The following is a 14,678-nucleotide window of genomic DNA, read 5'->3' as shown; positions in this document are numbered from 1 at the left end:
TGTGCAAACCCTGCACAGTCATAGATAGTTCCTATAGCGAGTCTCGACAACCTACTTCTATGTAACTTCAAGGACTAGATAGGTTAGACGACTAGGGTTAATAGAATCAACGAAGACACCTTTTAGTACGACTACATAGCTAACAAGTGTCCTACAGGGTAGCTGTGTGCGCGAGCCACAAACCAGACGGTCAGCACGATGCAAGATACGTATGTCTCGAATTAGGGCACGTCTGAACATCACTATCAGCATCATAGTACTGTAACAGAAAACGCTTACACCTTGTTCTAAGTAGTGTGAACAAGAGCTGCGCAGAGGTCGAAGCCGCCAACCGTTAGCCAAGCCCTTAGTCTAATACTTCAACCCACTAGTGTCTGTAGAAGCGAAGAGACACAGTACGTTAGTATATAGGCTGCGCAGTCTTAAATGTTACTACAAAACTATCTTACTTACTCTCAAATTCTGCAGGCTTACAGTAGAACAAGCGAGAAGTTTTGCGTGTCCCGGTCTCGACTCTACTACCAGTATCCGATAGCAACGACATAGCACACGGTAAGAACGGACGGGGATGTGCGCTTGTGCTAGTGCCAGGTTGCATGCCATAGAACACAGTAAAGACGGCCTGCTAATATATCTAGGCACAAATCTTAAGAGCAGTAACTAGTCCCTTAAATAGACAAAGGAAGAAGAGACAGCTGTCCGCCAGAAATTGGACAGGGTAATCGTGCCGCTTACCACATTTCTCTATCTACTCTGTTTCCTCGACAGGTACACGATGTCTCCGCATCGAGTATAGAACTCGCTAACAGTAAATGCAGAATTAACGTTAGGAATGCTAGAATCCAAGGCATAGCAGAAGAGCTAGGTCTCAACCAAGGCTACCGCTAGAATTAGGTAACCTCCATCTTCTACATTGTGTATATATTTATTGAGGTGCCGAGCAATACTCTGTTAAAGAAGCTCGGCCCCAAGTTCTACCTGCCGCTCTTAGTGTGTAGCTTTAGGCTTATCTCGCTGTGCAGTGCTTTTGTGCAGAGCTTTAAGGGACTGCTAGTTGCTAGAGCCTTTCTTAGAGTATTTAAGGGGGGTGTTATGCCGTAAGTCTAGGCTATGCTCGGTGCTACCGCGTCTAACTTGTCACATCTAGAGGTCTCGCCTTCTTTATATCCTGCTTCTACAAGCGCGAGGAGCTCTTATTCCGCATCAGCATCTACGTCTCTGCTGCGTCTATAGCTAGAGCCTTTAGCGGCCTGCTCGCTACTGTGTAGGTAGCTTTAGGATTCAACGTACACATCCATCGCTTATGTGCATACAGTCTGTCTCGCATTCCTCCGTAGGGCGCCTCTTCGATAGTCATCCATACCTAGCGTAACATATTCTTCTTCGAGGGCCTGTTCACAGTACTAGTCGGTTTCCTTGCGCTTTTCCTGATGCCGCGAAGCCCCGAAGAATGCTACTTCCTGAGCGTTCGCGAGCGTATGATAGCCTCTGAGCGGCTTCTGGAGGACCATGGGGCAGAAAAGGACGAAAATATTGCACGGGCCCACTTCGAGAGCGCCTTCAAAGATATCAACAATTACTTCTGCGCTCTAGGATTCTTCTTCATCAACATCACAGTGCAAGGAATATCGCTCTTTCTGGTACGGCACCATCACAAATAGGAAGGGACATAAGACGCTGACAGTACCCCGTAGCCTACTATTCTCAAAGACCTGGGATGGACCGCCACGAAGGCGCAACTCTACTCGGTACCTCCCTACGCTTGCGCCTGTCTTATCGCCATCGCCGTCGCGACCGTCTCTAATAAGACAAAGCGGCAGGGGATCTACCTTGCCATCTTTACCCTTCCCGCTATCGCTAGCTTTTGTATTATGCTATAGTTAACTGAGTCCAACGCACGTTATAGGGGTATCTTCTTAATCACAGTTAGATCCTTCCCCAGAGGCCCTGGATTTCTTGCATAGGCAGCAAACAACGCTAGTGGACTAGCGTTCCGCGCCGTATATATAGCGTAGGTAGTAACGCTAGGCACAGCTAGTAGTATTGTTGCAACCTAGTTAGTTAACCTAATGTAATAGCTCCCTTTAGTATTAAGCTAATGCATTGTAGGATATACACCGTCCATAACGCACTAAGATACCCTAAGGGTTATAAGGTTAATCTGTGCGGTCAAATCGGCGTGTGCCTCTTAGCATGCTTTAGCATCGCCTTCTGCAAGTAGGAGAACAAGCAGCGCGACCTAGGCAAGCGCGATCACCGTTTAATCAACCTTACCCCAGCTAAGATTAAGAATCTTAGTAACAGACACCCTAAGTTCCGCTTTATGTACTAGGTACGCATAGTTACGTGTCCAATACAATCACTTTTATATAGTGTTTCCCTTTTGCTGCCTGTCGTTAGTGCAACATTGTAGTTTAGAAGTTAACTTACCTGATTTTTGCTGTGCGCGGAACGCTCGACACAACTAATTCCTTTCTTAGCTAGCTTCCGCAGGTTGTCTGCAACGCTCTAGAATATCGCACGAGGCATTTGATAAACACTGTACTTTACAGCCGCTTTACCTTAGGCAGACCTCTTCTCTTACTACCTCACCTTGCGATTAAAGAAAACAATTAGCAAAACCTTGTCAACTGTTACTACAAGCCATTTCTCACTTAGCCTAGGAAGACTCACAACACAGCATAGTTTTAGTTACTAGCAAGGCAGAGAGCTGCCGTGTCACGAAAGATAATCCTGCTTTGTTCTACTGTCGATGAAGGTTAAACACACCACTAGCACATGCTATATATCCGCTCTTAGACGCTAACGTCCGTCCCTAGGTAATAGGACACCCTGCGTGGCGGGACGCCACTAACACTCCCTAACACAACAAACGCAACAACAGGTTAGTAGAACAGATATTCTTAGAATAGTAGCCTTAAGCTATATAGTCTATTCTCTTGTAGTGTCTTTTAGGAATAGATCTCGCTTACTGCGCAATACGACAATATAGCATAAACGTCACGCGACCGCTACGCTAACGTCTAGACTTGTAGCTATGTAGCCAAGTGGTCGAGTAGCTAAGTAGCTGTGCAACGCTTTTGCTATGCGCTTTAGGACACTAGAAAACCAGCTCGGATTGGGAGCAGGGCTAGGTTTGAAGTCCCCTAGCGTTTAGCTCGCGACAACAAACACACCTAGCATCAGAACCGCAACTAGCTTCTAACACAGCTATTGTGCAACTTTAAGACGCGTGTAACGCACGACTATAGCTAACGCGAAAGTTGCTACGCTACAGAGATAAACCATCGCGCCGCCCTCTAGCTCCGCAGACCCGCCGCTGCTCCCTCGTCCAACCCACCACGTTCTCGAGCTGTTAAGCATGTCGCGACCAATACATATACTAAGCCGTAGCTAAATACTGCTTTAGCTCGTAGAAGGGCACAACAAGTTAAGAAGCGTCTAAGAAGAATGTGTACAGGACTTACACAGCGGGCATAATAGGAGACAGACTAGCGGGCATGCTACAGAATACTAAGATCCAAGTCTAGGCTTTAGCAAGCGGAGCGGGTGCTACTAGAAGATCGCCGTTGCTTAACGCACACACAAAGGTAGAAAGGGTCTACATATCTTAGCAGACATGCTATCAATCAAGTCAATTAATCTAAGGCAGCCGATTGAGCTTGATTAAAGTTTTATAAGGTCGCAATTAAGATTGACTTAATTGAAGCTGTTTTAGAGTCGTAATTAATTAGAGATTAATGCTCTTAATTATGTTTAGTATGCGATCTAGAGCGATCTTATATAGCTACCTCTAGTTATTGTTCTCTTACTCACATATATTGTAGATACTAATTATCTCCTAGTTAGTAAGACTATCTTCCTAGTTATAAGGAGGCTTAAAACCTGCTCTTCTCTAACTCTAGGTACATTAGATAGCCGCTAGCAGCTGAGATCCGATCTTCTGCCTGCAAGGCTCTAATAGGTCGCTAAGCTTGCTGAACAGGCGCTCACATTAACAGCTGCTAGCTAGTATAGTAAGCAGATCGATAGCTAATCGCGATAGATTTGGATATCGCGATCGCAGGCTGATCTAATACTTGATTAGATTGCCCTCCTGCTCAAACTGCTCTTTTGTCTACGGTAGCTTATATCGCCGCTAGCGATCAAGCTTATCTATCTTTGATATATCTACCTCGTTTGCGGGCTCGACGTTAACAAGCGCAGCAATTGCGTCGTTAATACCGCCTGATCGCGGCAGCCTTAGGCGCGTGATTAGCTGCGATATAGGCTTGTATTGTGCCTATAGTTGCTGCAACTCTGCCTCGTTTAAGACAATCTAGTAAGGCTTGTTACGCTAGCTGTTTAAGCAGTAGTTCTTGTAGTATAGGTGAAGGCAAGTTGCGCTATAGTAGGCGGGCGAGGCATTAAGCTTAGTGTAGTAATCGTTAGCCTTGCGCTAGGCAGCATTAAGGTTGATCGCGAGGTAATCTTCTAGAGCCTCAGGATGAGCGTTAAAGTCAACATGATCGTAGGTCCTAAGTATCGCCTCGTAAGCTCTAATTACGTATTTAAATACTAGGATGACATTATATATAGCTCTAAAGCTTCCTTGTTTGCCGCGCGCCTTAAGGCGTTTTGTAGCCTCCTTAAGCGGCTTTAACACCTTAATATACTTAGTTATTACTGCCTAATCTACTGCTTTTAGTCTGTTAGATCGCATCTAGGAGGGCGCGTTAGGCAGCTTGTTATCGCGCGATTGCGCATATGCGTTATCGCGCGCGATGCGATTAATATAAGTGTTAGCGTATAGGTTAAAGGTTTCTAATAACTAAACTGCGCGCTTAAAGGCGTCGTGATAGCTGTTCTATCGCGTGACAATAGGCTTAATTAGCTCTAGTGTTGTTTCTGTGTGCAATTAATCGTTAACTAAGCGCTAAAGCGATGCGAACAGATCGTGTTGCTAAGGCGTTTTGATGTAGTTAATGATATTGACTAGTACTCCTAGCGGGCCGTCTCTTCGCCAGTCTCGCAAGTATCGCGCCTCTATATCTTGCTCGTTACTGCTATCGCTGTTGTACGCCTCCTTGTCGAGTCTAAACATAATTGTCTAGCCTATAAGATTAAGCGTGTGAGGCGCGCAGCGGAGGCAGTGAAAAGGAGCTTTGAAGTCGTATAACTCGCTAAGCTTAGCGACAGCTCGATTGTTTAAGGATGCGTTATTAAGGACAAAGTAGCCTAGCTTAGAACGATTAATACTAAACTGCTGCAGCGTCTTCGCAACTATATTAGCAATCCTATTACTACTATAAGCGCCTGTAAGCTGCGGTAAGGTAATAGGCAGGTCCCTAACGTTACTACAGGCGTTAGCGTAATAAGTAACAATACTAAAGAACCCTCGTTTGCTACCTCTTGTCGTCTACCTGTTAAAGCTAATATAGATTTAACTTATAGATTGCGACAAGTTGTTAACAACCTGCGGCTTAAGGTAGCGATAAAGCCTTATAACAAAGCTCGCGACGCTAGTACAACTTACCTATAAAGCTTCTGCTGCCTCTAGACTAGCGTATGCTATTATCTTACGGAAAGCTAGAGTCTTAAACTTATAGAGAGCGTAGTTGTTATTAACTAACTAGCTAACAGCAGCGTATTGAAAGCCTTGTACATTAAAGTTTCTAATCTTATTAGCGACCTCCTGCGATACAACAACACCGCTATCGCTTAATAATCGCAGGGACGTCTAACCTCGAGGTAGCGCAGCCTTAGCAAGCTAGCCCTAACAGTTAAGGCAGTGGCTAACTCTGTTCTGTGCTATATAAGTTATCGCAGCAGTTGTTAATAGCGTTACCTCTAACGCTTACTTCCCCTCTAATCTCTAATGTTTATAGCAATGCCTGCAGATCTAGAAAGTCCTCTGCGGATCAGCTATTAAGGCGACGCGATAACCGTGCTCAAAGACCCAGCTTTTCCTGCCCTTAAGCGTCCTCAGCGGCTTTATAAAGCGCGATATATAAGCCTAATTAAGGCTATCGTATTTATCCTTAAACTGACTATTAAGCTCGCCTCTATTATAGCTATTAGACGCCTCGGTTAAAGCCTCTGTAGCAGCTCGTGAGCCCTCAGTTAGCGGATCGATCGCGTTGTCGGGCAGCAGGTCGCGCAGCTGCGATTCGAACGGAGCCTTCTCTGTAGCTTAACTAGCTGCAACCTTAAGGGCTTTGCGTGGTGAGGTTCGTACAGGCAGCTCAGACTGCGATTAAGAGTTGTCGTTGACTTTGACGCGTTTATTTGACGCAGCAGCGCGATCAGCAGCGCGTTTAAAGGCCTTCGGAGGCATAACAGATAGTAATAGCGCGTAAGGAGCCTTAGAGATAACAACAATAGGCGCTAATATAAGATATAGGCTGATGTTAAATGTTGATACTACGTCGCAGAGTAAGCTAGTTAGATCAGAAGGTTGCTTACTAATCGAAACTTAACACCACTAATATGTCACCCTATTAATATTATCTACTGCCTAGCAACCTTATTAACTACCTTAGAAATCGCCCTAGTATTAGTACCTGATCAATCTAATCAATCAATTCAATCAAAAAGAGGGCTTCAATTTGTTCTTAATTAGAAAAACGCTATGGGCGAATTGATCTTGACTTGATTGAGCTTTTGATCAAGAATCAATCAAGTCAATCAAAAAACTTGCTTGTTGGCATGTCTGACTGTAAGGCCTCTCGTACCCATTGCCTTCTTGATGCGCGACTGCAACACCCACGGGCTTGTACATCTCAGCCTGAGACTGGTAGGTGAGTCGCGCGTTGAAGTCTTCCATCTTGCGATGGTTGCGATACAATAAGTATGCAGCTGCTGCAACAAGGAATGCGCCAACGCTGATGCCAGCGCCGATGCCAGCCTTCGCGCCTGTCGATAAGCCACCCCTATTGGGGCGGTCCACAGTGATGATCGGGCTGGTGGAAGTAGCCATGGGAGACATTGAAGACGTCGTGCTAACAAAGTTCGGTGCCGGGCTTGGAGTGGCCGTGGTGCTCGAAGTGATGCGTTCATACGTGACAGTCGACGACATGGCAAAGATCGATGCGGGCTGGTCAGTCTCGGAGGTGACGGTTACCGCCGCGCCCGTGATACCACCATCCTCTCCAAATTCATATAGTTTCATTCCACATCCGACGGGAAGGCCCCAGTCTTTGACATCCTGCTCAAGTACCGGTAGTGGAATGGAATACGTTCCATTCTGATCGATGTCGTAAGTGTAACCTGCAACCTCTGTTAGATTGATCACAATCGCTAGAGGTCCTTCGTAGGAAACATACTGTAACCGGGGCCACCACCACCTTCATAGCAATAGAATTGCAGCCTGTTGGCGAAAGTTGACCAATACGACACCTCCACTTAATCATTGATGTTGGCATACACACTGTCTGCTGGGCGCGGGTAATAGAAAGCGCCCGACATTTTGTTGATAACCTGAAGCAACGTACTCAGTACAAGGTAGAGTGCCTGAGTTCCAAGATTGGAGAGGGAAGTGCGGGGAGGCAGGATCAGGTAGGCGAAGAAGACGTGCCTTTGTAGAGCACCTCAACTAACCTATTCCCATGCTGCATGTTTCTTGTTGCATAGCCGAAGGGTTGTTTGCGAGCTGAGTCAACGCCATGCGAATCGCGATGCAGAGTGGCGTAAGGCTGGTAGCACCACATTGCAGGCTGACCCCCGATCAGCACACAGCAATGCGCCCAAGACTAACTCGTTGCGTCTACCGCAAACGAGATCGCATTGAGCGCAATGACACAATCGTTTGTCGTACCATGCACCTTATTGTCGACGACATGCGGGGTGTGTTCGAACGGTGTGGGGATGTTGGTGAGCGTACAGCCTGGTGCGCAAAAGAAACGTCCGAGCGTCGGCAATAGCCTACAAGAGCTGGAACACTTTCGCGCACCTCCAAGCTGCCATGATCCGCACGCATAAGGACAGTAGAAGTTTACTGAGTAGCGAGCTCGAAAGCGTGTCGTTGCCAGGATATTCTTAGTCGTTTGCTGTCCACGAGAGCGCAGACTTCAGGTAGGCTGAGGTTGGGCCTCAAAGCTGAGCTGCAGCCGAGGAGGCGATCACCTCACATGCAATGCGCCGTATGCTTGGCGTCTTCGCTGAATGGTGGTGCGGGTGCGTGGACGGTGAGCGCAGCAGTTCATATGAGCTTCAACCGACGTACACCAACCCTTCTACTCTTCACTTGGTCTGCGATCTCACCATTCATGTGCCCATACACAAAACCTTCACCCACGACCTGCCATGCGTCTTGCGACGCCTCCCTCCTCAAAACGAGTGGGATGCTGCACCCGAATAGAACACCGACAACGTCGCCAGGCCTTGCGCGACACGGTGCCACACCAACATAGCCTTGCTCGGTGACCATCAGTCGGCGTGCTTTCTTCCGTACAGTATCGTGGAAGCGCGAGAGAAAGGTGTCCAGCTTGTCGTTCATTTGGTGCATAGGATGTGATGGTGGCCGATGCAGTGTCGGTGGTGGCGATATAAATCCAATAGGTACCTGTCTCACATGATCCTCCAGAGATGTGCTGCCAAAGATCAGTTGCCTGTTGTGCTCGAACCATGTCGCGAAGCTCCAGTCGACTGGATCGCCATCGATACATGCATGGCAAAGGTAGAGAAAGTCGGTGATATAGTTTACAGGCGCTTGGAAGCACAGGTACTTGTCCTGGCGGTCAATGACCAGAGAGCGTGCTATGGCTTCGAGCCAATCCATGGGTGACATGGTGGTTCTCGGTGCGGTGCGTTGCTCTTGTCGGGGCTGCATCAACTCGTGCCCAGCCTCGCTACAGACGAAGCTTTGGCATCGTAATTCCCGTCCGTCAAGTCCACCAAGCCCGTGAACTGTATCTAACACGGCGCCATTGCAGTACAGGTCTTTCAGGTCGTTGGAGAAGGAAACTGCTGCTTGTTTCCCGAGTCGCGTTCCAGGAGCGTCATATATCGCTTTCCAACGCGTCGATCGTAGCGGTCTGAAGTTCCCAATGTGTTCACAGGCACTTTGGCTTGCCATGAGCGGAACAGGAGAAGCAAAGTCGGTAGTTGTCCTCCAATCCGGAGCCCAGGTAGGTGCTGCGTTTTTGGCATCCAGATCGCTGACCGCTGCGTTGCGACTGAACAAGTGTGTAAAGCAAATGATGTCAAGCGATTTGTGAACGTTCCAAAAGGATCGAACAAGCCTCGCGAACTGATGCGCAATATCGGTAGTGTATTCCGCGGGTCCTATGAGGTCTCGATCTTGTTCAGTGATGAGACCAAGAACAGAGTATATGCGATCTCTACTGTCGGTTGCGGAGTGGTTGCCCAAGTATGCCATGATGGCGATCAGGTTGATGCCGATTGAAGCTGGCTTGGTATGCCATTGATGGATGCGACGTCGGTTGAATGCGCCGTCGAATAGCTTTCGCGGTACAAGCTCATGTTCGAATTCTTGGCTGATGGTGCTGCAAAGGAAAATACTGTAGATCGCACTCTTGAACCTGCCGCGGCTGATGCTCGCCATACCACAGTAGAGCTTCACCTCTTTCGGGAGTACAAATTCTTGCAGAGTCCACACTCTCGTCCACCAAGGCCTGGCTAGCAAGTTGCTGACAGCAGCGCACTTATTGGTGAATTCAGGGTTCTCAAGCTTCTTGCGCATCGCAATATCGTCCCCATTAAACGCGATCTGTAAAGTGGAAAGATAATGCATGAAGTCGATCGCATCGGTGCAGTCGCTGGTATCGTCTTTCTCTTCGCCTAACCACACGATCGCTCTTCTCGCTTTTTTGTAGATTTCCGCCATGATGCGCACTTGCTTCTCACGTTCACGACTGTCACCCAGGTTGATGCAAAGAGAGTCGATCCACCACCAATCTGTGCCTTTAAAGTCGCCATGGTGAGTGACCATCTGTAGGAAGGGTACGAGACTGTCGAGTATAGGGAGCCTTCCAGTCTTCACATTGACTGTCACTCCCGCGTACTTACGCTTACCCCACACATAACTGGCTGTGTAATAGTGAGGTGCACCGGCGATTGGGAACTTCCGCAGCTTGCCAATGAAGATGCCATCTTCAGTCTGAGAGAAGCGGAGGAGGCGGATCGAAGTCTCATCAACGGGATCCGAGAACGCTGAAGCGCTGGCCGATGATGGCGTGCCAAGTTCCATAAGGGTTCATGATGCAGGAGATGTGTGGATGGGTGGGCGTGACGGATGGTGCGCGAAACCTCGGGAGTGGCTCGCATAAGCTAGCCCATAGATAACCTGGCCACCCGGGTAACCTGGCCACCCCACCAAAACGAGACACCTACACAAAACACGCTATATCTCTCAACAACGCTTTTCAATATGGACGCTCGTGAAGTAGCCTTACAATTAGCTATTAGCGATCTCAACACAGGTGTTTATTCTAGCCAGCGAGCTGCAGCTAAGGCGTACGGTATCCCTTGGTCAACTCTCTCGACGCGCCTAAATGGCGTCACTAACAGACGCATCAGCTATTAGCACTAGCAGCGGCTGACCCCTCTACAAGAGGATTTCCTCGTTAACTAGATCCTCGAAGAGGACGCTCGCGGCTACCCCCCTCCACACGCGCGCGCGCGAGAAATAGCAAATCGAATCCTGCGTATAAATGGCGACGCTCAGCCTGTCGGCAAGCTCTGAGTCTCCTACTTTATTAAGCGCCAGCCACGCGTCGCCTTAGTTATCAGCCAGAAGATCGACGCTTAGAGAGTTAAGGCGGCTACGCTAGATTAGCTACGCGCGTTCCTTGAGCACTATGAGCAGACGCGAGAGCGCCTTGGTATACAGGCAGAGAATACATATAATATAGATGAGACAGGGATCGCCCTAGGCGTATGTACGAATACTAGAGTCCTTGCTAGAGCATTAAAGAAGAAGGCTGACGTTAAGTCGCCAGAGAATCGCGAGTAGGTGTTAATAATTGAGTGTGTGTTAGCGATAGGGCGGAAGCTACGCTGCGCGGTCATCTTTAAGGGCTAGAGCCTACAGACAACCTGGTTCCTAGCTAAATCAGTACCTAGCTAGCTCTATACAACGTCTAAGAATGGATGGACCTTAAACGCGATAGGTCTTGAGTGGCTACAGCGTATATTTCTCCCTGAGACAGCGCCAGCAGATGGTCAATGCCAACTCCTAATTCTTGACGGTCATAGCAGCCATATCAGTCTAGACTTCCTCCTGCTCTGCAAACAGCACAAGGTCTACCTCCTCTATCTACCTGCGCACTCCTCACACGTCCTACAGCCTCTAGACCTTGCTCTATTCTCTGTTATTAAGTTAAGTTACTGCTAGCAGATCTAGGACCTAGCCTCGCTTGACAACGCAGCGCCTGTAAAGAAGGAGCGCTTTATTACCTGCTACTATCAAGCTAGAGAGGAAGGCTTTACAGAGCGTGTGATTCGAGCTGGCTGGCGAGCTGCTGGCCTCTGCCCATTTAATATTAATCACGTGCTTAGCTTATCGCAAGTCTCGCAGCAGCTAGCTACACCTCCACGCCTAAAGCGACCTCGATCACCTATCGAGGCCTTCCTCTCTACACCCTAGGGCCCTCGCGATATCTACCTTGCGCAGCAGGACATCCAGAGTCATGAAAATCTCGGTCGCAAGACTCGGCTTCTGCTACAGAAAGCAGGCAAGGCGCTGGCAAGTGCGAATACGAGAGCAGCAGGGCTAGAAGCAGAGAAAAGACGCCTTGAGGCTGAACTAGAGATCGCTCTCCCTCAGGCCCCTCGCAAGCGCGTCCAAGTAGACCCAAATCAACGCTTTGCGGAAGTTGAGGATATCATGGCGGCAATACATAGATCGGCAGCTACAGCAGCCCAGCGAGATAGAGCTACTATAGAGAGGGCTACAGAGAGGGCTGCAGCAGCTACAGCAGCTGCAACTCTTTAATCTATGTGTAGCCAATAGCAATTGTAAAGCGTTGTTAAGAGATATAGCGTGTTTTGTGTAGGTGTCTCGTTTTGGTGGGGTGGCCAGGTTACCTGGGTAGCCAGCTTATCTATGGGCTAGCTTAATTGAAGCCCCACAATCGCTAATTCTTGGCGCCCCCCCCCCCTCTGCGTGGTTGCACTGTGCGAGTGACACCACAACATCGCAACTCCAGTGGAGATGATACAGTCAAGGGAATGCTCCTACTCCAGACTCTGAGCCCCTTCTTCGACCGCTAGCCACGCCCACATGGCAGAACGAAGCCTCCGGGACTGAAAAGCAGCATTCGGCACATCACTGTCAGGCACCAGGCTACCGTGTCCGTGCACCCAACGATCGGAGTCAACCAACGATCAGTGCACAACATCTACACCAAATTTCAACGCGTAATAGCTCAACAACCATGCTAGGGATTAATGATGCGCTTGCAGAGATTCGTAAATTGAAACTAGGCGATAAACTTGTGTATACAAAAATTGCGCTTAAGCACGGTGTTGATCGTAATACTCTATCGCGTGCGCACCGTAGTGTGCAGGTCCCTTAACGCGACGCGAACGACTACTAACATAAGCTCACTCGATAACAGGAGGAGGACCTAGTGCAGTATATAGAACTACTCTCTGCGCGTCGCTTACCACCTACAAGAGTTATAGTACAAAATTTCGCCTCTAAAGTAGCCTAAAATCCTTGCTCTGAGAGCTAGGTTACGCGCTTCCTACACTGTTACCGCGACCGCGTTATACTACAATAGACGACGGGTATAGACTCTAATCGCCACAACGCTAAGTCTAGGTATAAGTACAAGCTGTACTTTGACCTGCTGCAGCAGAAGATCACCGAATACGACATTAAGCCAGCGCACACATACAATATAGATAAGAAGGGCTTTGCAATTAGGCTGCTAGGAAGGAGAAAGCGCATCTTTAGTAGGCGTTAATATAAGAAGAAGGAAGTTAGGCAGGCTCGTTAAGATAGCTCACGTAAGTAGGTGAGCCTATTAGCAGCAGTCTGCGCGGATAGTACAGCTCTACCCCTAGGCATTATTTTTGCGTCAAAGAACTCTACAATCTAGAGTTATTGGGTAGCCGATATTGAGGCAGGAACCCACTTAATTCACGTGGCTTCTTCGCCTACAGGCTAGACGAATAATGATATTAGATTGGCCTAGCTTAAGCAGGTGTTTGACCGTTATACAAAGGCAAAGGCGCGCTAAAGTTATAGGCTTTTAATAGTAGATGGCCACGGGAGTCACCTAACGCAGGATTTTATTAACTACTGCGATTAGAATTGGATTATACTTGCTGTGTTACTACCTTACAGTACACAGACGCTACAGCCGCTGGACGTAGTCTGCTTCAAGCCACTCTCCTCCGCGTACGCCTCCGAGCTAGATAACTACCTCTAGAAGTCTTAAGGCCTATCGCCATTAACGAAAGGTGACTTTGTAAGCTTATTTTGGCCTGCCTAGGTGACTACATTCACCAAACAGCTCGTACAAAACGCCTTCGCTGCCACAGGGATAGCCCTAGTTAACCCTAACGTTATACTCGATAGATTCGGCTACACAACACCTACTAACTCAGGCTCAGTTACCTCTAGTTCCACGGCTTATTCTGCACAGGATTAGCTTAGAGCTTGCACTACACTGCGTGCGGAGGTAAAGGATCCTCGCAGTGTAGGTGCGCGGAAGCTTGGCCAAACTATCCACTACCTATCAACCTAGGTAGAGCTCCTTCACAACGAACTTAATAGCTTGCAGCAGAAGCTATACCTAAAACAAAAGCGCCAGAAGCAACCTAGCAGGCAATTAGACCTGCAACAGCATTAGGAGTACCACGGCAGAGCGATAGTGTAGTCACCTCGAGCTATTCGGGAGGCGCGCGTCCGCATAGCAGTTACTAAGAAGGAGAAGGAGGCTGACGAGCTAAAAAAGGCAGAGATAAAGGAGTTAGCTGCTGCTGACAAGCTATATAAGGAGAAGATTGCAGCAGAGAAGCGTGCGCAGCGTATAAGGGAGAAGGAAGCGCGCGCGCAGGCTAAGGCAGAGGAGCGTCAAGCTATTGATGCCCGGAAAGCTGCTAGAACCACTGCCAAACAGGCTCGTGACTCTACAAAAGCCTTACAATTATCCCAAAGAGGCAAGCCTACAATTTCAAAAGCTTCTGCAGTTAAACCAAAGCCTGGGCGTCGTAGTGTAGGTGCGCGTAGTCACCCAAAGCCTGCGACGCCTCCTCCACCTGCGCGCACCCACACCACCCGCAGCGGCCGCACCGCCACTTTATATAGAGAATTTATATAGAGAATATTGTTTACGTAGGCCTAAAGAATACTCTATCAAAACACCTCGCGATAATAACTATTGTACGTGGCTCTATAGCTTCAATTTTGTAGTAGGCCTCAGGGCTCGGAGCGATCGTTGGTTGACTCCGATCGTTGGGTGCACGGACACGGTACTCCGGGCCCGTTCGGGCCGTTATGCCAAGCAATCGCAGTATATTAGCCTACCTACCGCTGTTGTGGCTCGACAGCGGTTCGTCTCTAGTCTTATAAGGCAATATACCTCTACCTCCACTATCGCGGTGCATCTCGTATCTATAAAGACTCTATTGCTTGACAATCACTCTGCTGCAACGCATCTTTCCTACAACCATGTCTCTCCCTGTCTTGTACTATACAAGAACCTTAACACTTGAACTTTCTCTAT

General features: G+C 48.3%; 2 protein-coding genes across 2 annotated transcripts; both read right to left on the bottom strand.

Moving 5' to 3' along the window:
• Positions 1-6,389: 6,389 nt before the first annotated feature.
• ALTATR162_LOCUS6990 (uncharacterized protein) lies at positions 6,390-7,446 on the bottom strand (the record flags this gene model as incomplete). Its single annotated transcript, XM_043314616.1, has 4 exons — positions 6,390-6,402; positions 6,714-7,248; positions 7,305-7,348; positions 7,406-7,446. The coding sequence occupies 4 exons, from the start codon at positions 7,444-7,446 to the stop codon at positions 6,390-6,392; spliced, it is 633 nt and encodes a 210-aa protein (XP_043170551.1).
• Positions 7,447-8,179: 733 nt separating this feature from the next.
• Positions 8,180-10,189, bottom strand: ALTATR162_LOCUS6989 (uncharacterized protein; the record flags this gene model as incomplete). The annotated part of the gene is made up of 1 exon (XM_043314615.1): positions 8,180-10,189. The coding sequence occupies one exon, from the start codon at positions 10,187-10,189 to the stop codon at positions 8,180-8,182; it is 2,010 nt and encodes a 669-aa protein (XP_043170550.1).
• Between the last annotated feature and the right edge of the window lie 4,489 nt (positions 10,190-14,678).

This window comes from Alternaria atra (assembly GCF_907166805.1).
Source record: "Alternaria atra isolate CS162 genome assembly, contig: 25, whole genome shotgun sequence".
Taxonomy (NCBI): Eukaryota; Fungi; Ascomycota; class Dothideomycetes; order Pleosporales; family Pleosporaceae; genus Alternaria; species Alternaria atra.
Note: the sequence above shows the minus strand (reverse complement) of the source record. Positions and strands in the feature narration are given on the sequence as shown.